The 23,038-nt window shown below is 34.0% G+C and overlaps 1 protein-coding gene across 1 annotated transcript; it reads left to right on the plus strand.

Moving 5' to 3' along the window:
• Positions 1-300: 300 nt before the first annotated feature.
• LOC126660279 (DNA gyrase subunit A, chloroplastic/mitochondrial) lies at positions 301-19,641 on the plus strand. The gene is made up of 26 exons (XM_050353686.2): positions 301-659; positions 725-794; positions 871-1,038; positions 1,108-1,152; positions 1,241-1,339; positions 1,463-1,549; positions 2,149-2,219; positions 4,419-4,527; positions 4,616-4,678; positions 5,853-5,918; positions 5,998-6,086; positions 7,813-7,861; positions 8,051-8,137; positions 8,411-8,504; positions 9,374-9,444; positions 9,566-9,655; positions 13,024-13,149; positions 13,356-13,513; positions 15,702-15,783; positions 15,871-16,035; positions 16,125-16,226; positions 17,442-17,578; positions 18,413-18,530; positions 18,650-18,704; positions 18,783-18,882; positions 19,243-19,641. Exons 1-26 carry the CDS (start codon positions 337-339, stop codon positions 19,400-19,402), a joined length of 2,784 nt encoding a protein of 927 aa, XP_050209643.1. The 5' UTR covers positions 301-336; the 3' UTR covers positions 19,403-19,641.
• The last annotated feature ends 3,397 nt before the right edge of the window (positions 19,642-23,038 follow it).

The raw sequence follows: 23,038 nt of genomic DNA on the forward strand, positions 1-23,038 counted from the left end.
GGCATAATACCTTTAAGCTTATTAGCAATAATCTTAGTAATAATCTTATATGAGACATTACAAAGACTAATCGGACGGAATTGGCTGGTGAAACTAATAATATTAAAAATAAAAATAACCACCTTATTTTTTAAAATTTAAAATTTTATTATTTCAAAAATGAAATAGAGAGTGAAAATGGCTCTTTATATGTGAAGAGTTATTTTCACTCTCTACTTTAAATATAAAGAATAGAGAATTCATTAGACTCTTAATTTGTTGTCAAACTCTTCTTTAGGTTAAAGAGTTTGACAATTTTAGAGAGCGCATTGTGGCTGCTAAGTAGTTGCAAAGGAGATGCAAAAACCCCTGCTCTCAACTATTCTCTTAAACCCTAACACTATGCCACTCTCTTCTGCTGCTATCCGTTTATCTTCCTCTCTTCTCCGTCACCCCCACACTTGTCGCTTCTCTCGCCCATTCTTCTCCACTAAACTCGCCCCGTCCCAGCGAAACCGCAGTCTGTCCGTCACGCAAGATTGCAATGGAGGTCGCGTTCTTCCTGTCGAGCTTCATAAGGAGGCCACCGAGGCTTACATGGCCTATGCAATGTCGGTCTTGCTTGGCAGAGCTTTGCCTGATGTTAGAGATGGCTTGAAGCCTGTACACCGTCGAATTTTGTAAGCACTTCTTCTTTTCTCTAATTTTCTCTATTTTTTTCAGACCTAATTGTCTTTATTACTAGGTTTGCAATGCATGAATTGGGTCTTTCTTCTAAAAAGCCCTTCAAAAAATGTGCTCGAGTTGTCGGCGAGGTTCCAAATTCTTCCTCCTCACTTTGTTATTACTATTGCTATTAGTACTGTGTTTTATTATTCCTATGTTTTTCAGGTTCTGGGTAAGTTCCATCCCCATGGCGACACTGCCGTTTATGACGCATTGGTTAGAATGGCGCAGGATTTCTCCTTACGAAGCCCCCTTATCCAGGGACATGGCAATTTCGGTTCCATTGACGCAGACCCTCCTGCTGCAATGCGTTACACAGAGTGCAGGCTGCAAGTATGCTCTTCTCTTTTCTTTTTGCTTTCCTACTTGGATACTTTACGAAATTGCCCAATAACTTTGCAGGCACTCACAGAAGTAGTTTTGCTCGCTGATCTTGAGTTTGATACCGTAAGAGCTCTTCTTTTATATGCATTATCAGTTATGCTTTTTCCTCTTTTAACTTGCCCATTCTACTATTCTAAACCTTTGTTTTCAGGTTGATTTTGTTCCGAATTTTGATAATTCGCAAAAGGAACCTTCACTTTTCCCTGCACGTCTACCGACATTGTTATTAAATGGATCGTCAGGGATTGCGGTAATGTTATAGCTATTCTTGTTTGCTTAAGGTGCTTTATATGCAAGTTTTCTCCTTCTTAAGATAAATGTTCTTTTGTTGCACACAGTAGTTAATGTATATAAAGTATTTGACATTTGGTAGGTTGGCATGGCAACCAATATTCCTCCCCATAATCTTGAAGAACTCGTGGACGCGCTGTGCGCGTTAATTCACAATCCGGAAGCCACTGTAAGTGCTGAAAAATGTAGCTGAATTATTTAACTTGTATATGTGATGAATGTTAGTGAGTTGTAACACTCTATCTACCCACTCTCTCTGTCTACTATCTGTCTATCAATGCTTAGAGCACTGGTTACTTTTGTCATATAATACGAGCTGGTAACATCTTTGTATGATTTGATACCGAGGTTTTTTCTGTCACTGTATTGTTATCTCTAGCACTGTCACTATATTACAAAAATATTAAATGTTTGGATAAGGTATTAGATGAAGTTGAGGTGAAATTTTCTGATTAACATAGTAGTATTTCTGAAACTCAAAATCTCTAGGACGATTTTAAAACACTGTTTCGTGATAGTTGGCGTCAAAGTTAGCTTGGTTTTCGGCAATAAATAGTCTTTTTTTGCTCTCTGAGGCCCATTATATTTGTTAACATTTTCCTAGTTTAGAACTTTAGATTGCCTTTCTTTAGAGTATCTAATTGGAATATGAGTCTGTATGGCTACAGATTTACAACTGATGCTATGGATTCCAACACGTAGCTAATGCAGATTAATGTTTATTCTTCGCACAGGGTTATCTCTTATATGAATCATTTGTTGTTACAGTTGCAGGAGTTGTTGGAATACATGCCTGGACCCGACTTTCCAACTGGAGGACTAATTTTGGGAAACCTTGGGTAAGTTAAATATGTAGAATCTTCTATTTAGTTTCTTGTTTCATTGATCAGGCATGACGAAAAGCTTTGGTCATAAATCACAGCTTGTAAACCCATATGACTTGCTTGCCATATGTACCACAGACCCTTTTTAACATTTCGATTTCTGAAGCATGCAGCCTTCATAGTTAATATTCAAATTACATGTTAAATGATGTTAGGCAATGGTTTTATGTGTTGAGTTTTCGAAGCAACATACACAACTATGCATTTTTCCCCAGTTAGTTTTGGCCGGCTATGTTGATTTCTCCCCCTTCATTTCAAATGCTGTTTGAGCTACGTGTGAAGCCATATATCTTCTTGCAGTTCTTTTCTCCAGGGTTGGTAGGGTCTACTGTTTCTTCCTACACTCAATCTACCCTACTATAATTGACCTTCCTAACTGGTGCATGAGTAGTATATGGCTCAGATGTCCAATTAGAAATCACCTTAATCTTCATTCTCTCAATTTGTTTTCAGTGTGTGCCACACTACCACTCCAACCTTTTTCCTTAATTAATCTCGTTATAGACGTCATCCATCTCTATATATTTGGACATCCGTCCGTCTTAGCTTCCTCATTTTTCTAACACTAATCTTGTGGGGATATTGAGTCTTTGCTGCTTTCCCATACATAGTATATGTCTGTCTTCTCAGTGGTAAATTTTTACTTTCAGTTGATTTTGCATCTTGCAGCTGCAGTAACATAGAATTCCTATTGTATTTCTCCGCTTCGTTGATCACGCGTCAATTTTATGGCTAGTGCATATTATCCTCCCCCTTCTCCCATCTTCAAGGTCTTTGAGGCAGTGCTGCACCCTTCCTTTTCATGCAACTCCCTTTCTTTCTAAAGCAGTAGCACTACTAGTGTAATTTAGCGGGTACTGTGCTTTGCAACCAAGTAGCTTTCACAAGGACAGAAACTTTGAGATAGATGATTTCAGTACTGCAGCTTAACTATGCTAAATCTTGAACGATTATGCCTACATTAGAATGTGAAAACCTTTGTTGTGACAGTTGTTGCCAATTTATGTGTTCCAGCTTGTTAAACCCATAGAAATCAGCTGGTTATAACAATACCTCATCTCGACGCCTACAATGGTCAGGAATGTACAGCATGGATATTATCTTTCTACTCTGTTATAACCGACCTCTTCAAGCACCTGGCTTCGTTTTCTAGACAGTCTTATAGTTTTAATAGAATTGGAAATAAAGGCTCATATTTCTGTGGATTATTATAAGAAATAATATTCATTTAGTAGTTTCTACTGAATTTTTTTTGAAGTTATTAAATGTATATTTTATCTTTCATGATTCTGAAAAGAATTGAGTTGCTGTATTTCAATGTGGTCGTGCAGTCACCAATATTTATGTTATTGGCTCTAGATCATAATTTAAAACTTATACTTTCATGCTTCCTGTTTTTTTTTTTATATTTTAACTTGTCTGCAGGATATAAAAATGAAGTTGAAAACCATATTAAATCATCATCTGTCTGTTTGGGGTTGCATTCCTTTTCATCTATACATGCGTTTGGTTTGAAACTTAATGGTTGGAACTGGCTTCAAGTAGAGTTTTATATTAGTCTTAAACTTACTTTTCAGCACAGCATGTTTTTCCGCTTTTCGTTAAATTACTTCTACTAACCACTAACAGGAAATCTACCACAATAGTAAACATTGTATTTGGGAGGTGTTGCTTACTTTTTTGGTACCTTGATTTTCATTTATTCAGTTTTTTATTAACTTCCTTAAGAGAAAACTAGACTTGAGAATCTTAATATCTTTACAAGAACTTTCTACATCAAGTAAACAATTCTTAGTTGTAGAGTGATCAAGAATTCAAGGTCTGTCTTGCATCAATATGATATGCTCTTGCATTTGTATTATGGCATTTATCCTCTCTCTCAATCTTTTAAAAGTTTGACCTTGATAGTCATTTATTTATAAATAAAATTAGTACCTTCTCTTATCAATCCTTTAAAAGTTTGACCATGATAGTCATTTATTTATAAATAAAATCAGTAAGAGCATCTAATTATAGGTTCCCTTCAGGTTGAATTTGAGAGATTCTGAGATAAGAAGGCAAAAGAATCAACCAGCAAGTCAAAATGATTGCGATATTAAGACTTAATGTTCCAATTAGCTGTATGTGGATTCTGATGTTTGCATATTTGTCAAGGATATTAGATGCATATCGAACCGGGCGAGGACGTATTATCGTGAGAGGAAAAACAGAAATTGAATTGCTTGACTTGAAAACCAAGCGGGCTGCAGTTATCATAAAAGAGGTGATCATTTGTGTTGATTGTAGGTCTTATTATCGCCTGTATTTTAATTTGTAAGATGAGAAGAGAGTAATATTTTCCAATCAAACAGATCCCCTATCAAACCAACAAAGCGTCACTTGTGGAAAAGATTGCTGAACTTGTAGAGAATAAGGTAATTCCCATATTATTTGATGTACTTAAATATTTTTGTGGTTTGCAATTGCAGTATAGAATGTGCTGGAGCTGGTTGAATAGCAACTAAAATGTCTTCTATTCCCTTTTAAAACAATAATTTCTGTGATCAAATGATCTGTCATCTGCGTGATTGTCTGCTAATTTTCTATTATTGATTTGTATGAAGGTTACTCACTTGTAAGTCATGAACACGTAATCTTGCTTCTTGTTTGGTTCTAAATTAAAAGTAAGGAAGGTAATAAGGTATTAAAGGGAGGTGATAATTCCTAACGAAGGTGGTATTTCTATCCTCTGCTAAAGAAAATACTCCCTCCGTCCCAATAGACTTGTCCACTTTGCTTTTATCACACAGTTTAAGAACAGTAATTATTGTGTATAGGTTTTATAAAATTTTACTTACTTTTTTTATAATACCCCTATTTAATATAGGGTCCACATGCAATTTACTATCACTTTATTCATTAGTGGATTTTAAATAGGGGTAATATAGAAAAATTGAGTGTAAAAATTAGTTACTGTTTGAAAGTGGAAAAGAGTTTTGGGACAAAAATATTTCTCAAAGTGGACAACTCTATTGGGACGGATGGAGTATAATAGAAAGACAGTAAGCAAGAAAAGAATATCATTGTTTCCACTTTGTGATTTTCATGTCTGTAGGTGGTGTTTCTGATCAATTTTGTTTAAGTTCATATAAGCCCGTGCTCATGTCTTCTTGCTTTCTAAGCCATGCATTTACTGTCCGAAAAGACATATTTCCATGAATTGTCCAAAGAGACCCATTTCCATGAATTGTCTTTTTGAGTTTATGGAGAGCTGAAGAAACAGAATTGACTTATCTTGCATAATGGTGGTCTAATGATCTGAAAAGTGACTGATAATGTTAATTATGTTTAACAATTTCATTATCAAGTTATGCATGTGCTCCTCAAATGTATGTCACATAAATAATTGAGCGTCGGCCTTTAACTTTCGAGACTGTTTCATGTAGTTCCTATTATTAGAAATGCCTGTTTAGCTTTGGTCATGTAATTTTTGTTGGCAGTCCTAATTAAGCCTAAATCACATGAATATTTGATAAGCTGGTGGTCCAAAGTTGAGTCAAAATTTCAAATATTGAATTAATATATTTTGTTTAATCTTTTTTCTGGCAGAGTTTGGATGGCATTAGTGACATCCGTGATGAAAGCGATCGTTCTGGAATGCGTATTGTGATTGAGGTAAGTAAATATATGCGGTGCTTCTTTACACTAAATTTATTGGGGTACTTATGCTAATGTCTTCTCTCTCATCTAACAGCTGAAACGGGGATCAGACCCATCAATAGTGTTAAATAATCTTTATCGTCTTACTCCTCTTCAATCTAGTTTTAGCTGCAATATGGTCGGGTAAGTAATTTATTCCTAGTATCCTAATTCAAACTCGCTGGACATTCAAGAATATAGATTCTGTTACACTTTAGGTTTACAATCTTAACAGTTTTTTTATATGATGTTCTCTACCTTGTGATTTGCCGGTGACAATTCAACTCTTCTTTCTAAACTTTTTGGCCGTATCTATTATGAATTGTGTTCAAAATATATGATTCATGATCCGCATATGATTTGAGTCTATTCACTGCATCATCGATACAAATCTTATGGGTGAATTGAAAACTATAAGAACGACTCGCAAATCCATAGAATCACAGGCGAATTGAAATCAATATGAATATCTGATTTGCACTGATATTTACTTATTTAAGAAAAGCCAAAAGATCTGTAGAACTGATATTTTTAAACCAATAGGAAAAATCATAAAACCTTCATAGAACTGATATATTTTTTTTGGAAAAAAGAAATTTTATAATATAGTAAAGGACAAGTCAAACCAGAAGTGTAAATTGTTATGCAAACTCCCACTATGATTTTATTGTTTCCAACACATATCCCATTAAATCTTCAGTTTGAACCATAGTTGTTAAAGCGCTAAAGCGCAAAGGGCCTCAAATAGCCCGAGGCGCTAGGCGCAAAAAAAGCGCACGCCCGAGTGAATCTAGGCGCATATACGTAAAAAAGTTAAATACCTATTATAGATATATAAAAGCTTGCTCAGATGACATGATTCTTTGTCCATGACCTTGATTCTTATTTTAATGTGATAAAAAACAAGATCATCGATCAAGATAGAGGAGTCTTGAGCATAATAGTTTTTAAGTGCAATATTTTTATATTTGTAAGGCTTCTGTTTTCTTTAATTGTTTTATTTATATTTGATTTTTTAAAAGCTCAAAGTCCAAAGCCCAAAACTTTAACAAATACAAAAAAATAGGGTTTCCAACAATGTCTCTTGCCTGGAAAAAGCGCACTTCATGCCTTAAGCGCACCCGAAGCGCACCCAGGCGCACCACCCTCGCCTAGCGCTTTTCTAGCGCCTAGGCACGCCTGAGGCGCGCTTTTGATAACTATGGTTTGAACTAGTACATACCCAACTTAACTTGTGGTCAAATATTTATTTCATTAAATGGTGGGAAAAGATTTGGAGTTTGAACTTTAGATAGCCAAAACAAATAAATAACTAATAAATCCAAAGGTTTAATTATCACGAAAGGTTATAATTATGGTTTTATTATCTCTAACATATTCCACACGCGAATGACCATTGGAGTTGAAGCTGGATAAGTACAGACTCTCCTTACTTTGTGCTCACATATTTAAATTGCAAAGATTTGAAACTGTAAATCATTCAATTTGATCTTCCTTGTATACTGCTCTTTTTAAAATTGACAAGTGTGATATATAATCTTGGTATCTAGTTTTTACTTCACTAATTTGAGACTTGCACTAGATTTCTTTAGTGAAAATAGACTACATCTACAATGTCCTTATACTTGTACAGCTCTACTTTCCTTTTATTCTTTCAACTGTACAATCTCTTAAAAGGTTTGTTTTTTTCTTTAGTCAGTAAGCAAAATGGCTCGATCCCACTAGGCTATTATTCGTTTTGTATTGTAAAGATATTGCATTACTGTATCCACTTGTTTCTAATATTAAGTTTACTGTGCAAAACTTTATTTTACATTCTGGTGTGCTTATGCTGCGTCATAATTTGTTGAAACTTGCTCGGTTTTTGCAGTATTCTTGATGGACAACCCAAACAGATGGGTCTGAAAGACTTGCTACAGGTTAGTGATTACAATTCACTTGTCAAGTTCTTGTTCTTACATCCCCTATGTATTTGAAATTTTTATTTGCAAATGTGCACCTTCTGCTATTTTAAATTCTCTTCAAATTTTGTTTTTATTGTTGTGTTTACATTTCCGTAGTATTAGAAAATGGAATCGAGTTAACAACCTTTTTGTTCCTATTTCCAGGCATTCTTAGATTTTAGATGTTCTGTTGTTGAAAGACGTGCCAGGTTCAAGCTTTCTCAAGCACAGGAGAGAAGACATATTGTTGAGGTATGTCGAGGACCTTAGAATCTATCTTGGGGATCCAACATTTATATGCTTCATTTTATGTCTAAGCTAAGTTCTCTTCGTTTTCTTTCTCTTGTTTTTCATTCTCTTTTCTTCTACCGTTCTTCCTTTTGTGACAATGTCCTTTATGTCTGTGATGCCGCACAGCAGCAATAGGTAGTTGATTTTTCATTACTCTTTAAAAGTGAATGGGTTGACTTCCCTATCATGAGATGCTTTATTTTGATTTATTTGTTTATATATATGTTCAATTAGGGTATTGTGGTGGGACTTGATAATATGGATGGAGTAATTCGCATAATTAAGGAGGCTTCAAGCAATGCAGCTGCATCTGCTGGCCTGATGAATGGTAAGCTTTGATTCCTTTTTATATTACTTGTTTTTCTTTTCCCACAATTCTGCTTTGTAGTCTTTGCACACTTATGCCTTGGATAATCTTGCTTCTAACATGCAGTTGACATTTTTCTGCCTTTTGATATACATACTCTTAGTTTTCATACATTATTTGGGTGCATTACCCAGAAATTGCTGTGCAGCTATAGTATTTAATACATGCATCATCCTGAATTAAAAGTTGTCTTGTGCATAACCTTTCCAGTTATGCTTGCACCTTGGAGATTTCAGTGAATGGTTGGATGTGAGGATGCCAAATGCATTATCTGCACAGTTGTTTCTTTTGGCAATCTAGAGAGAAATGAGCAATTTTTTTAGTATTATTTAAATGGCTTTTATAATTCATTAGAAGTTTCTATAAAAAACTGAGCGTAAAAGTGCCTTAACAAGTCAAATTTATAGAACAGAAAACAACTGGTCTTCACAATTCTCAAAAAATAATCATTTGATTGCTTAAGGATATGCATGACTATAGTGATAAGCAGTATGAATAAATTTGTTACAATGATTTTGTATAGGTGCAGTAGACCACAGGAAGTAATAGAGAAATCAAACTCTAACCTTTTTAATTTTTGCAGTAGCTTGACATTCAAAAATGAAAATTGTTCTCATTTTTTTCTTTACATACTTTTCTATTCCACGTTTTTGATTGAAAATCTAAAAGAAAAAGCATACCAGAATCGCTGGTTGGACTGGTTTGATCAGTACACACTGACTTGCTTTCATTGATGCTGACATTTACTTATTTATTCTTTGTTTTATCTAAAAAATTCCAAGAAATATCTAATAAGTTTTGCTAATACGTTTTCAAATTTATCGACGCAGCATTCAGTCTTTCTGGGAAGCAGGCTGAAGCTATTTTGGACATAAGCCTGAGAAGACTTACTCTTCTTGAGGTGCTCATATTGTGCTTTTTCATATTTTCTATTTTCTCTGTTAGATTTTACATTATTTTTTATCAAATTTATACAAGCTTACAACTTGCAAATGATTTCATAAGAAAGAATTGTTGTGTAGAGAAAAAAATTTGTCAATGAAAGCAAGTTATTAATGGAACAAATTTCAAGGTTAGAAGAACTACTATCAAGCAGGAAAAACATATTACAGGTAACACTCACAACAAATGTAATTTAGTAATTTTTGTTTGGGATAAATAGTGTTGGAATTTCAGGCAAATTGCTACTCTATGTCTATCTGATATGCATGGTTACATTAGCTTTCCTTTCCAGTTATCATTATAATCTTGTTTCTTTCTGGCTGCCTCTGTTGTGTTGTTTAGGGTTTAATTTTTTGGTCCTGACAGCAGCCTTTTGATGAGTTTTAAGATAAAACTAAACTAATTAGGTTAAAATATTAAAAAGCTGCTGGCAGCAGCTATTTAATAGAGTTTAAGTTGTAATTAAACTCTAAAAAGGCCCACACAACTAAAACACTACTTAATTAAAAAAAGAAAACAAAATAGGCCCAAAAGTCACAAAGGCTCGCCTGGCCAGCGCCTCGCCTCACAGTAGAGGCGCTAGAGGCGTGCGCCTTTGTGACGTCGCCTGCCTTTCAGGGGTTGAGGCGACTAGGGCATCGCCTCACGCCTCAGGCGAGCCTTTCACGACCTTTAAAAGTTATCAATTTCATTTACCATCTTTAATTTTTTTGCAATTACACCACCGTTTGAAAATCTGGTGAGTTTGAGGTGACGTGGCTATCGGAGGAACAATGTAGCAGTCATGTATGGGACATACCCTTTTATTGAAAAGGGGAGTATTTGCAAAAATAATCACAACCTTTACCCAAGGAGTGTAATTTGAATAAGAAGAAAGTGCAATAAGTCTGCTACCTGTTTGTGCAAGGGCAACATCAGGAATGCTACGAGTGATTGGATTTCAGCCGCTTCATGAAGGGCAAAATTCTCAACTGACATGCCAATGTCTTGGTACTGAGCATGACATGTCTCCTCTTCTAACCTTTGTAACACTTCACCAATCAGAAGAAGTGGTGCCAATGATTCATCCTCGAACCTCATCAAACTAAATGTTGTGTCCTGCAAGAAATTAGTAAATACGGGAAGGCAGGAAACCTCAATAGTATGATAGTAATATTTGGTATCTTCACCGGATTTCCATTCATAATCGTTAAGCAAATCCACTTCATGTCAAAGACGTCTTTAGGAATTGAAATACCTGGTCACCGAATCTTGTCCTTACTGGATTTCACCAAGTTTCAGAGTCAAATCATAGACGTATGACTGGTTGCCCAAATCAGAATACATTTGATTCACGTTGTCCCATAGTTCCTTGGCTGTGGAGTAACACATATAGTTGGAACTAATTTTATCATCCATGGAGTTCACAAGCCAAGTCATCACCATTGAATTTTCTGCATTCCAGGTTGCATATGTAGGACCATCCCGTTACATATCCAATCTTCTCTCTTCCTCTTATGTACATCCAAACAGATTGAGACCACCCTGAAAAATTATCGCCATTGAGCCGAATGGTAGTGATTTGGACATAATGGCTATCACCATGGGAGTTTGGGTTTGTGCTCGATAACTGATTGTAGGAGGCAGCGCTAAAGTAGAGGTGACTTCAAACATGGTGTTCCAGCAGAGCAAAGAAAACAGAAGGAAAAAATAAGAATATTTTCTTTCTTTTTTTAGGATGGTTCCAATACTATATCAGATAACCAATCCACCTATAAGTTCAAGCTGTTAGGTGATGCTCTTACATAGTTATCATTATCTCTAACAAAATCATGCTTCCTTTTTTAATTACTAGTTTCGTATTACGTGCTATGCACGTGGCTCGTAACGTAACTCGTCAATGTACATATTAGTAAATTTATTATAATTATATACAATTTTTTATTTATAATTAATATTAAATTAATTTAGAATTTTTGAAAAAGTAAATATAATATATTCGGTTATTAAATTTTTTCCATGCTGAATTTATTATTCTTTTAGTTTTATAATAACCATAACTAAATAATTAATTTAATTTTATTAATAATATCTTTAAAAATAATAAGATAATAAATTTAAATAATAATATAATGACCGAATACACTATTTTAATTTTGTAGTTAAATCAAACTAAAAGATAGGTATTCCTACTTATTTGGAGAAAATTTAGTTATTTTTTACATACTAAAAACTAAATTGGAGTATAATTTAGCTACCTATTCTAATTAGGACTTTAATTACAATAATGATTAATTAAATAACTAATCAAGTAATGACTATAAAACCTTTATTTAGTGTTAAACTGAAAAGGATTATTAGGTAAATTTGTCTGTCCCCCCCCCCTCCGTGTTTTTATATATAGTATAGATAAACTTTTTGCATAATGGTTTAAATCTTTTGTTTCTCTTAGTTATCATTTATGAGATTCATAATTCTAAATTTCAGGGGTTCCAATTTATTCTCACTCTATGTTGATTATTTTATTTTGTTTATTTCTTAATTTTCTCCTTTCTTTCAAATTTGATGTGTGGTTACATTTGAATAACTTGGCTTAGGGCATCTACAATGGACTATTTAAAATTGTCAAACTCTTTAATTTAAAGAGTTTGATTATAAATTAAAGGTCCAACAGATTCTCTATTCTTTAAATTGAAAGTAGAGAGTGTTGAGAGCCATTTTTACTCTCTAATTTATTTTTCAAAAGTTTTAAATTTCAAAAAATAAGTTGGTTATTTCTAATATTGTATTTTAACATGCAATAATTTTTATTTCTAATACAAAAATTTTAGTAGATAAATTAGTTAAAAATAAAAATAAATTTATATTATCAATATTTAAAATGTTATTATTATTATTATTTTTATTATATTAAATATAAATTAATAATCTTTATATTTAATATTTTAATTATTATTATTACTATATTTTGAAAAGAAAATAAAATAAAAAAAGCTAATACTAGAGTCCATTAGAATAAAACGAAAAATATCACTCTTTATTTTTGAGATGCTCTTTAAAATAAAGATTGGAGATGCTCATACCATCATTTATGAAGTTGTTCTCTTCTATGGATGTTACAATTTATGATAGTAATATAGCACAAGTTTTAGTGCTGCAGAATCCTCTTTTTTGCTTAAAAGATTATGTACATTTTTGCATCCCTAGCTGGTACAGTTGTATCAAAACTTTGTTTATATATGCTATGGCTGACATTACCACTGTATTTACCTATAATTATCATGTAAAAGGTTTTTTAAATTAATTTTACCAGATTGTAGATACTCTTGGATCAGATATCTGTGATGCATACATATAAGATATTGTGATATCCCATTTTGTAGACGTTATCACTTTTTGGCCTCTTACATTAGCCTCTTTCATTAGCACTGTCCTCATCTTTAATGATATGGTTGTGCAACTATCACAATGGAAAATCAACATCTAACAATTACTCTTCAACTCATTTCCTATTATTGGTGCCAATTGTGATTTTAATGTTTCTCATTTCTTGTTTTAGTTAATCGAACAAGAAGCAGTAGAGCTGAAGAATAAGTTTCCCAGTCCAAGACGTTCATCCTTGGAGGATATGGACAGTGGTCAACTTAATGATTTAGATGTTGTTCCAAATGAAGAAATGCTTCTGGTATGTCACATCATGAATATTTTATTATAAGCTTTTTCTCGATGATGTTCTTATATGACGATGAAGTTTTGGACCCTCTCTTTGGTTCTATGATGTTGAAATGTTGAATTTACTCTATTTTCTTCTTTTATAATTTATAAACATATACTGTTTGCATTATATTTCTTCAAGAAGCCTTTTTCTTGAATTTTCTCATTTGATTTCAGGCCATTAGCGAAAAGGGTTATGTTAAGCGAATGAAGCCTGACACGTTTAATCTTCAAAATCGTGGAACAATTGGTAAATCTGTTGGAAAACTGAGAGTCAATGATGCGATGTCTGATTTTGTCATCTGTCATGCACATGATCATGTGCTATACTTTAGGTAATCATTTCATAAACTGTCATTTCTATTCTTTAGTTGTTCTTGAATATGTTAGTGAGCTAAACCCTAATCTGTTTTGTGTTTGCATATCTTGAATGTATTGTCGCAGACCTTTGAATAATCCTCACCATTCTTATATTTTTTTTTTGTTTAGATGACTAAAATTTCAGAAAGTTCTTATGTTTCACATCTGTTGCCTTCATTAGGGTATCTTCCTTTAGCTTTGATTTCTATCTAGCATTTTGCCTATGGCATTTACTAGTTCAAAGTCGATTACATAACTCCCTTTAATATGGCTTATGGGCAATTTGTTGGTGCTATCATTGAGAATTAGATGTACATGGTATGGTTGAAGTTGGTGTTTTTGGCTAAATTTTTTATGATGATTCCTGTCTGAGCTTAGGGTTTGTTCATATCTTGTTCGAGCTCTCCATAATTACATATTTCTATGAATAATTCTTTTTTTTAGGGAAAGTACCAAAAAACATCCAACGTTTTATACCACTAACAAACTAAATCCTATGACATTTTTTGTTACACAACAAATTCTAACCTTTCAAGAACTTTTGAAATAAGTAAAGAAAAAGAGCAATTTTGCGTCCTATATTTATAACCGTGAACCCAAAAATCAAAATTTTATTAAAATATAATAAGTTCAAAATTTAGTTAGAAAAGCTTATAACGTACAATTTTTAAATAAAGTAATATTTTATAATTTTCAAATAATAAAACTATACTTTTAGTAATATTTATTATCTTTCTTAATTATTTACAGTTATGAATCATAAAAATTAGGGTTAATTTCTAAAAAAATCACGAACTTTACACGAAATTTCATTTTAATCATGAACTTTAAAAGTTGTCATTTAAAGGCACGAACTTTCATTTTGTTTCAAATCTATCGCCAAAGTAAAATCCGATGTATTTTATCGAACCAAAAATTCCTAATCCTATATACTATAACTAAAAGATAATAAGATTTAATGTCGATTTATAATTTGGGTCTTTCATTAATGATTTATTAAAGAATTTAGTCAACAAAAATACACTGAAATGATAGATTTGAAACAAAATGAAAGTTCGTGCCTTTAAATGACAACTTTTAAAGTTCATGATTAAAATGAAACTTCGTGTAAAGTTCGTGATTTTTTTAGGAATTAACCCTAAAAATTATATCAACTTACTATTTTTTTTTTTGAAAATATTCATAGAATTTACCATTCTAAGTAATTTCCACCACTCACATGCACCAAAAATCAATGTTTATAAAAAGTTTTTCTCATCATCATCATCGTAATATCATTTGTATATTAAACTTAATTATTGTCAATATTAAAAAAATTAAGTCAGTAAATATAAAAATATTTCTTATTCTATTAATAATGAAATAAAATAAATTTAATTGCTTTTGAAAATTTAAAGTACGCGAAATAGTTAAATTATGAGAAAAAGTAATAAAATTTAATAACTTTATGGATTGTTATATGGAAAAAAAGTAAAAAAAATTATTTTTATTCTCAATTTTTAATATCATTATGTGATTTTTTTGTAAAATTGGTATTTTTAACTATACGCTGAGAATATTAATATTTATATAAATAGAATTTGATAAATTTTTGATAGTGAAACAAATACAATATCTAAAATTAAAAACAAATCATATTTCACAGTAGGGAGCTAGACACAAAATAATATTATTATATTAAAAATAAATAAGTTATTGTTATGTGAGTTTCTTATTAATAATTTAGAAAAGGATAATAAAAAATTTAAGCTTTGTTTTACACATTATTTGGAAAGCATTATTTTTAAGTTTATTTTTTTAAATGTCTTATAAACTCAATTTAAAAAGTATTACACTTCAAAATAAAAATATTGGACTAAATACTTTTTTTTTTCGAATATTTGGTTCTTTTTAAATTTAGGACACATCATGTTTTTTTTTTCTTTGTTCATTTTGAATTTTTTTGAAAGGTTAGGGTCTGTTTGTAGCAAAATTTATGTAGGATTTAATTCTTAGCGGTAGAAAAAGTTGGGTGTTTTTTTTTATAGTTTCTCTCTTTTTTTCTTTTTACATTGAGATATAGCATATTGCTTTATATCCCATTTACTTTTCTCTATAATTACTCATTCTGTAACGAATTCTTATCATACATTTTTGGTTGTATACTGACAACTTATTTGGCAGTGATCGGGGAATAGTGTACTCTGCTCGTGCTTATAAAACTCCTGAATGCACAAGGACTGCTGCCGGCACACCACTAGTCCAGGTATTCACTAGTGCTTTTCTCTTTGCTGTTATAAATTCATTCTCTCATGTCTTGAGGATGCCAATATACCTATCATGCGGGAGATAGATCTTATCTTTGTCTGAAGGTGAAAGAATAACTTCCATTATTCCTGTGAGTGATTTTTCTGGAGATCATTTTCTACTTATGCTCACGGTCAATGGTTACATCAAGAAAGTGCCTTTGAATGTTTTCTCAGCCATACGGTCCACAGGAATCATAGCAATTCAATTGGTTTGCCCTCTTCTCTATATCTATTCAATTTCATAATCTGTACCTTATTTATTGTTTTTTTTTTTGAATTAAAAATCTGTACTTTCCAGGTTCCTGGTGATGAGCTAAAATGGGTCCGCTGCTGCACAAATAATGATCTTGTAGCTATGGCTTCACTAAATGGAATGGTCATCTTGAGTTCCAATGAGAATGTATGTTGTCTTAAGTTTTTCTCTCTTGTTTGTTGTTGGCCTTTCCAATCATATGGGACGCATTTATTGTCGCTTTGAGATTACTGCCAAAGAACTTTTTTTTTACCTTTTGCTGTATCTGGTCCCTTTCCTTTCTTAGTTTGCATTCCTTGCCTAGAACCTTAAGTGTAAAGGAGTATGGAAGTAGAAGAGACGACTAGGGTTTTTTTTATTATTATTATTAATGAATCCAAAAAAAGGAGTGTGGAAATGGGAGTGACATAACAATATGACTTTTTATTAATGACGAGCTTGATTGCTCATCAAATTACATAGGTAGCTTGGAGGACAAGAGCTCCAAAATTATAAACCAGATGCGCAGCAAAATTCACTGATCTATATAAGAAAATAATTCTACAATCTAGAATATCATTCAATAAAACATTGCTCATTGATCACTACGCCCATATAACTCAAATCTTCTATATTGCTTCTCATGGCAGTTACTACTGCTAAAGCGTCCATTTCCACCACAACATGTGAAAAGCTTCCCCGCCTTTAACCAACCCAGAGCCTAGAAGAGAAGACTAGTTATAGCAATACAAAAATGGGCATGGGAATGTAGAGAAGACAATAAATAAACTAAGCATCAGACTGTATTATAACAAGTGTCCTTTGAGATGGTGACGGTGTTACTTGTCCAAATTAGACTACTGAAAGATTTTTTTAAAACATTTATATTTGGCGATAAAATTCTTGATCTGATTGCACATCGGTCCTTAAATTTGTTACATGTTAAAATGCTTGTCATCCCAATTTTTATATCCAGTGATCCTGGTATTTATAATTGAAGTGACCATTTTTTTGATAAGCAGCTTTCAAAGTGTCTTGAGCTAAATGTCTTGAGGGAGTTGGTGATATTTTCCTAAAAAAACATTTGAGCATTGAGCATCAATGAGTTTCACTCTTCTGCAATATTGGAAATCCATTTGAACAGTTTCTCCAACAAAAAGTTATTTGGAGATTAATTTAGCTGTTTTAACACTTATCATATAGACCACTTGTTATTTGTCTTCATGGTCTTGGAGGGCCACTTCTCTGTGGTAATTTTTTTTTGTTCATTTGTTTTGCACTGTGCCTTAAACATTATTTCAAATAGAAGATTATTTTTAGCTCTCATCTTATCCTTTTAATTACCCATTTTACCTATATGATTTTATTTATTTATCAACACAGATTCGAGCACTAGGCCGAAATAGCAGAGGTGGAGTGGCTATGAGACTAAAGAAAGGAGATAAGATGGCAAGCATGGACATAATCCCAGCTTCCATGCGAAAGGACTTGGAGAGGGTGTTGGAAGATCCTAGGAGCTAGTAATTTCCTCGACATTGTCCATATTTGCTTTGCATTACTTTACTTGGTTACTAGAATAATTTTGATTCTGCAGTAATCTTTTTCACGAAGCTAGAAAACTTTCCCGAAATCTAGTTGGCCTAAAAATCCAAAAACTCCCTCCGTTTTAAACAGTTTTTTAATTTTTTCAATATTAGCCTGATTTGAAAAACTCTGTTTTAATTAAAGTCTAATTGCAAAATTTGAGAGGGGAGATTGCGTCTTTTGCTGATGTGGCTTCTGTGTTGGACCTACTTTGTGCAAATGTAGGTTTCATTTGGATTTTTATTGTATGTGGGAAGTTTTTATGTCAATTGGTGCCCATTTAGATGCTATTGAAAGTTCTCTATAAAATACTCTACAATTTTACAAATATAGATGATCTTATATTTGATTAATAACTTCAATGTAAACAATATCGATCTCGAATAAAAAGTCCGACATTATTTTTCATTTTCATGCCTTAAAATTAGAATTTTTTATGGAAGTTATTGAAAATCTTAAGGAATTTCTTTGACCTGACAAATTTTGTTATGGGTCATAAGTGTCACTAAAATAGATTTTATAGTTTTAACTCTTAAGTACGATACATATTGCTAAACTTAGGAGTATCCAAATGTATGCTGGAATTCAGAAACCTTCTAACTTATCAGAACTTTTATATAGTTATAGGGTTCGTCGCTGAATGATAATAATACAAATAATGTTCGAGTTACTAGAATTTACATAAAAATTCAACTAGGTCAATCTTATGGTTTCATGCTATAAATGTAATTCTCACCATGAAGTGTGTACTCTGTAATTGCGTGGGACAGCATCAAGGGCAGTGGTCCGTGGCTGTTATTTGTCTCTGAGAATGGTTATGGAAAGAGAGTTCCTCTCAGTAGATTTCGTCTCTCAGTTTTGAACAGAGTTGGTTTAATTGGTTATAAGGTACCATGGCAATAATACTCCCTCTCTCTCTCTCTCTCTCTCTCTCTCTCTCTCTCTCTCTTTGCGCGTGCAACCTAGCTAAAATTGCTAACTAGACATTCTCCCTTTTCTTTCTCAAGTTTTCTGCAGAGGACCGATTGGCAGCAGTCTTTGTTGTTGGATTTTCTTTGGCAGGTATTATTATATAATTTATGGTTTTGACATTATGCTTTCTAGTTCTCTGCTAATGAGACATTGTCTCGTCTCTTTTAGGAGATGGAGAAAGTGATGAACAAGTGGTTCTAGTAAGCCAAAGTGGTATAGTAAATAGAATTAAAGTACGGGATATCTCAATACAATCTCGTTTTGCAAGGTATATATGTATTATTTTATACGCTGCTTTTATTGAACTGAATTATTTTGCCAATTAAATATGCACCAGGCTATAAGTCTGTAGGTTTCATGTTCCATGTTTTCAGTTATAAGCCAATGTTTTCACCGGTTTCCATTTTAACTCTTGAAAACATCATTTGCATTATAGAAAACCACATTCATGAATTTTTCTCTCTTATGTCTTGGAAATGATTTTGTCTGACTACTTTTGTTATACTTAACTAGGTAAGAATTGGAATGTAACTGTTGGCTCTCTTACGATTTGTTTATGAGTTTGGATTTATCGGTGGCTGTGGTTGTTTTACTATAACGTTAGATATTTCTTGCACAAATATATCAGGGGAGTTATTCTGATGAGGCTTGAGCAAGCTGGAAAGATACAATCAACATCTTTGATTTCTGCAGCGGAGGCAGAGCCCGAGGAATCATTATTCAACGAAACATCAAAAATGTCGACACCCGAAGTTGAATCACCTGCTGTGTTTTCCCAGGCATCATAACAGATTTTAAGAGTTATTATTGTACATGCCTTGTAAAATAGTGTGCTAATTTGGCTATAAGAAAAGTAGCTTATGCTGCCCAAATTAACTTGGATTGTTGTAATAGTAGAACCTTTCGTGGCTTAAATTATTTACAAACATGGATGGTGGTACTAGAGATTTTTGTACCGAGTGCCTTCTATTTTTGCTTCACTTTTAAGCTTGAAACGCTTAGCAATTGTAGCAGTTTGCTTCTTTCATCTTTTTGCAGGTCAACTACTACTTACTACTTGCTGCTTAGAAATGTATTTTAGGGAAAAAAGAAAACAAACCATGCACACTTTCTTCAGCTGAAAGCATAACCGAATAAAGTTTAATAAATCATAGAAACAAGTGGTGGTGATACTTGCTTATACTGCCTGCCTTATGCCTGTTATTTGGTTTGGTTCTTTTGTATTTAGAGTATTATTATGAAGTGAATGTATTAGGATCAATTTGTCTATCAATTAGTAGCTAAATTATAGGCTAATTAATTATGATTGATTGTAACTAGTTATCTCGTAGATTTTTAGATTAAGATATCTGTCATGTATATATATGTGAATGCTGGTAAAAGTTGGACATAAGTTCCTCAAAAAGCAATGATACTATTTGGCCTTAGCCCACGAAGGATTTTTAGGTCGTCATCGCCTAGTTCAGTAGGGGTGACGCTTTTTGACTGGCTAGTCCATAAAATCTGGAGAAAATTATGCAATAATTACTATTGCGGTAGTTTTTTTTCTCAAATGTCAACATTTTTTTAAAGTTTTTTCCTTTATTCAATGTGTTTTACATTAAATAGCCGAGTTGACATATTACATTTTATACCTACTTCTCTTCTATCAATTTTTTTGCTATGTCTAAAAGAATCACCTATTGGACAGTTAGACATCTTACCATGCTGGTAGGCTTCAATTGGTTAATGCAGTGCTCTTTAGCATGCAAGTTTACTGGAGTGCTATCTTTGTGTTACCTCTGTCTGTTACCGGGGGTGTGGAGAAGATGTGCAAGAATTTTCTGTGGAAGGGCCCAATTAATTTTAAGCATGGTAATTTGGTTTCCTAGAAAGATGTATGCATGTAGAAATATGAAGGTGGGCTGGGAGTAAAAGATATGGTGATTTGGAACAAATGTGTTGTTATGAAACACATTTGAGACCTGATTGCAGTAAAAAAGTCTCTTTGGGCTCAATGGGTGATCAAGAACAAGCTGAAAATGCTGAGTTTCTGGGGTATAAGCAAGCCTCTGGTAGTAATGGTTATTGAACTGCCGGTCTGAGTTTGATCCAACCTACAAAAGAAAATAGGTTAGAAGGATTCGAGCCGGTGTTGGCTCGAATACCCTCCGATGCCTAAGTCAGATAGCTTGGAGTAGTGTTGAGAGTGAATATGAGTGAAATTAGGTTTACCTGACTCAGGGCTCGGTTTATATACACCATTGTCATTGTAATGTGTTAGGAGTCTTCTCCTTTATTCTGATCTCATCTTCTAGATATGATGAGATGTTCTTTGTCCTTGTCCCTGATCTTTAGGGAAGATTGACTTATCCGTGTTACTAGTTAGTTACTGTTAGGTTCCGGATCAGGGACCTGCGACTGGTCTTATTGTTTGAGACCCGCGTCTTGTTGCAGTCTTCTGGTACTGTTTCAGGTGTGATATCCATCATTAGTCCCTCCCTCAAGATTGTGTCTTTCAAGCATTTATGCTTGTTGGTCTGGGCCATTTGTTTGGGCCTGTTTCTCGTTGTGCACCTTTTTCTTTCTGCCCGTTAGGAGTGATTGCCCCTTCTCTTGTCTTTTCAATTTTGTTTTTCAAAATTTAAACTGCCATCATTTCGTGTTCCTGAACGTCCGCCACGTTTTTATCCTAGTAACTGCTGTCACGGTTACCTAGGTTCTTCTTTAAATTTCCTTGCTTTTCTTTCCATTTTCTTCTACTTTGTTTCTCGCTGATTGCTTCTAACATTTCCTTGCTTTTCTTCGCCGCCATTATTACTTTTCGCCTTAGTTCTTCCTTGTGGTTTCCAGGTAAGCTTCGTCTTCTTTCTTGATTTTCCATACTAGGTATGACTCGTACTAGGTCTTCTGTGTCTCTCCCTTCGTCCGGCGCTGCCGTTGATTATCGTAATTCTTTAAGTTCGTTTGTTACCAATATTGATAGAGAGTCTTTGGGTGAAATTCGTGATGATTATGGGATTCCAGTGGCTTATTCCCTTTCTGTCTGTTGTGCTCGTATGAGTGCTAATGAGAATGTGGGTGATGGGAAAGTAATCGTTTATAGAGAGTTTGATTGAGTCTTTTGTTAAGGACTATGGGATTCCCTTAGGTCAAATCCATCCGAATGTCATTCGTGTCTTGTGTTGCTTTATTGAGTTAGTCTGCGACAAGGGTTTGACTCCTTCTTTGGGTCTATTGAATGAGCTTTTCTTTATAACGCGTAGGAGTAATGAATTTTATCACCGTTTGGCTGCTCATCGGGGCAAGCGTCTGATTGATGCTTTGCCAAAAATTACTAAGCGTTGGCAACGTTCTTTCTTTGTTGTGGGTCATGATAGTGCCTTTGCTAACTTCCCCTCTGATTTGGTAGATGACTCTGAGTCCCTATTTTTTTTCTCCACTTTGCGTTACTGACTCAGAAGCCATAGATTCTTTAGTAGACGATGCCCAGTCTCGTTTATTCGATTGTTGTGACTTAGTGGATAGATACATGTACCGTAAGTTTCCTCATATTGAGTTGCCTCCTCGTACTGTGATTGAGGGGCCTCTTGAAAGTGATGATACCCTGTCCCAGTCTTGCCGTTCTCCTTCACCTCTATCTTTTGTAGATTTGACGTCTGCGTCTCAGGGTATGCTTCTTGTTAGTCTTTATTTTGCCTTTATCTTGTTTGGATGTTTATTTATGCATGTTGCCTTTGCAGGAATGGGGGATGATTTCCTTGATGCTTTGACTCTCACCTTTGACGATGACTCGGCTGTCATCACTGGGTCTCGTCCTGCTTCCTTGTCATTGCCTTCTCGTCCCTCTGTCAAGATCGAGAAGGGCGTTGAGCCTGGATTGCCTGCTTCTTCTAGTAAGAAAGGGCGTGATATGCGTGAACGAACCAGACAGGGGTTTGCGAAACGTCTTAAGAAGAACTTAGATGCCTGCCCCAATCCTAGGGAATGGTTGGAGCAGAACGTCGAGGGGCTGTCAGCTTCTTCTTTTGAGGTGGGTGCTTTGTTTTCTCAATTTGTGCAATTTCCGAAGGACATGGAAGTTTGGGATAGTTGTACTGGGTCTGGTGCTTGTGACCTGATCGATTCTGCCTTATTGCAGGTATTCATCTCTTATTGCTTCTGTCTTCTGTGACCTTTTAGTGTGTTCTCTTTCTTCATACTTTGTTTTTCTGTTTTCAGCTTATTCAAGGAAATGCCTTAGTTCGTCGTAAGGTGGAGGAAACTGCGTCGTTGGAGTTGAGGCATGAGAAAGAGATGACTTCGTTACGAGACTCTATGTCTGCGGAGAGGACAAAGCTGAACAAGAAGCATCAAACAGCCCTGGATCGCGTTAAGATCCTAGAGAAGAAAGTTTCTGACCGTGAAGCTACTTTATTGCAGCTTCAGGCTACATGTGGGAGGCT

The sequence above is a fragment of the Mercurialis annua genome, linkage group LG8 (assembly GCF_937616625.2).
Source record: "Mercurialis annua linkage group LG8, ddMerAnnu1.2, whole genome shotgun sequence".
NCBI classification, from domain to species: Eukaryota; Viridiplantae; Streptophyta; class Magnoliopsida; order Malpighiales; family Euphorbiaceae; genus Mercurialis; species Mercurialis annua.

Coding starts and splice junctions, on each gene's coding strand:
- LOC126660279 (XM_050353686.2), top strand. CDS start 337: ATGCAAAAACCCCTGCTCTCAACTATTCTCTTAAACCCTAACACTATG. Junction 4,679..5,852: donor CTGAACTTGTAGAGAATAAG/GTAATTCCCATA, acceptor TTTTTCTGGCAG/AGTTTGGATGGCATTAGTGA. Junction 17,579..18,412: donor TTGGAAGATCCTAGGAGCTA/GTAATTTCCTCG, acceptor TGCGTGGGACAG/CATCAAGGGCAGTGGTCCGT.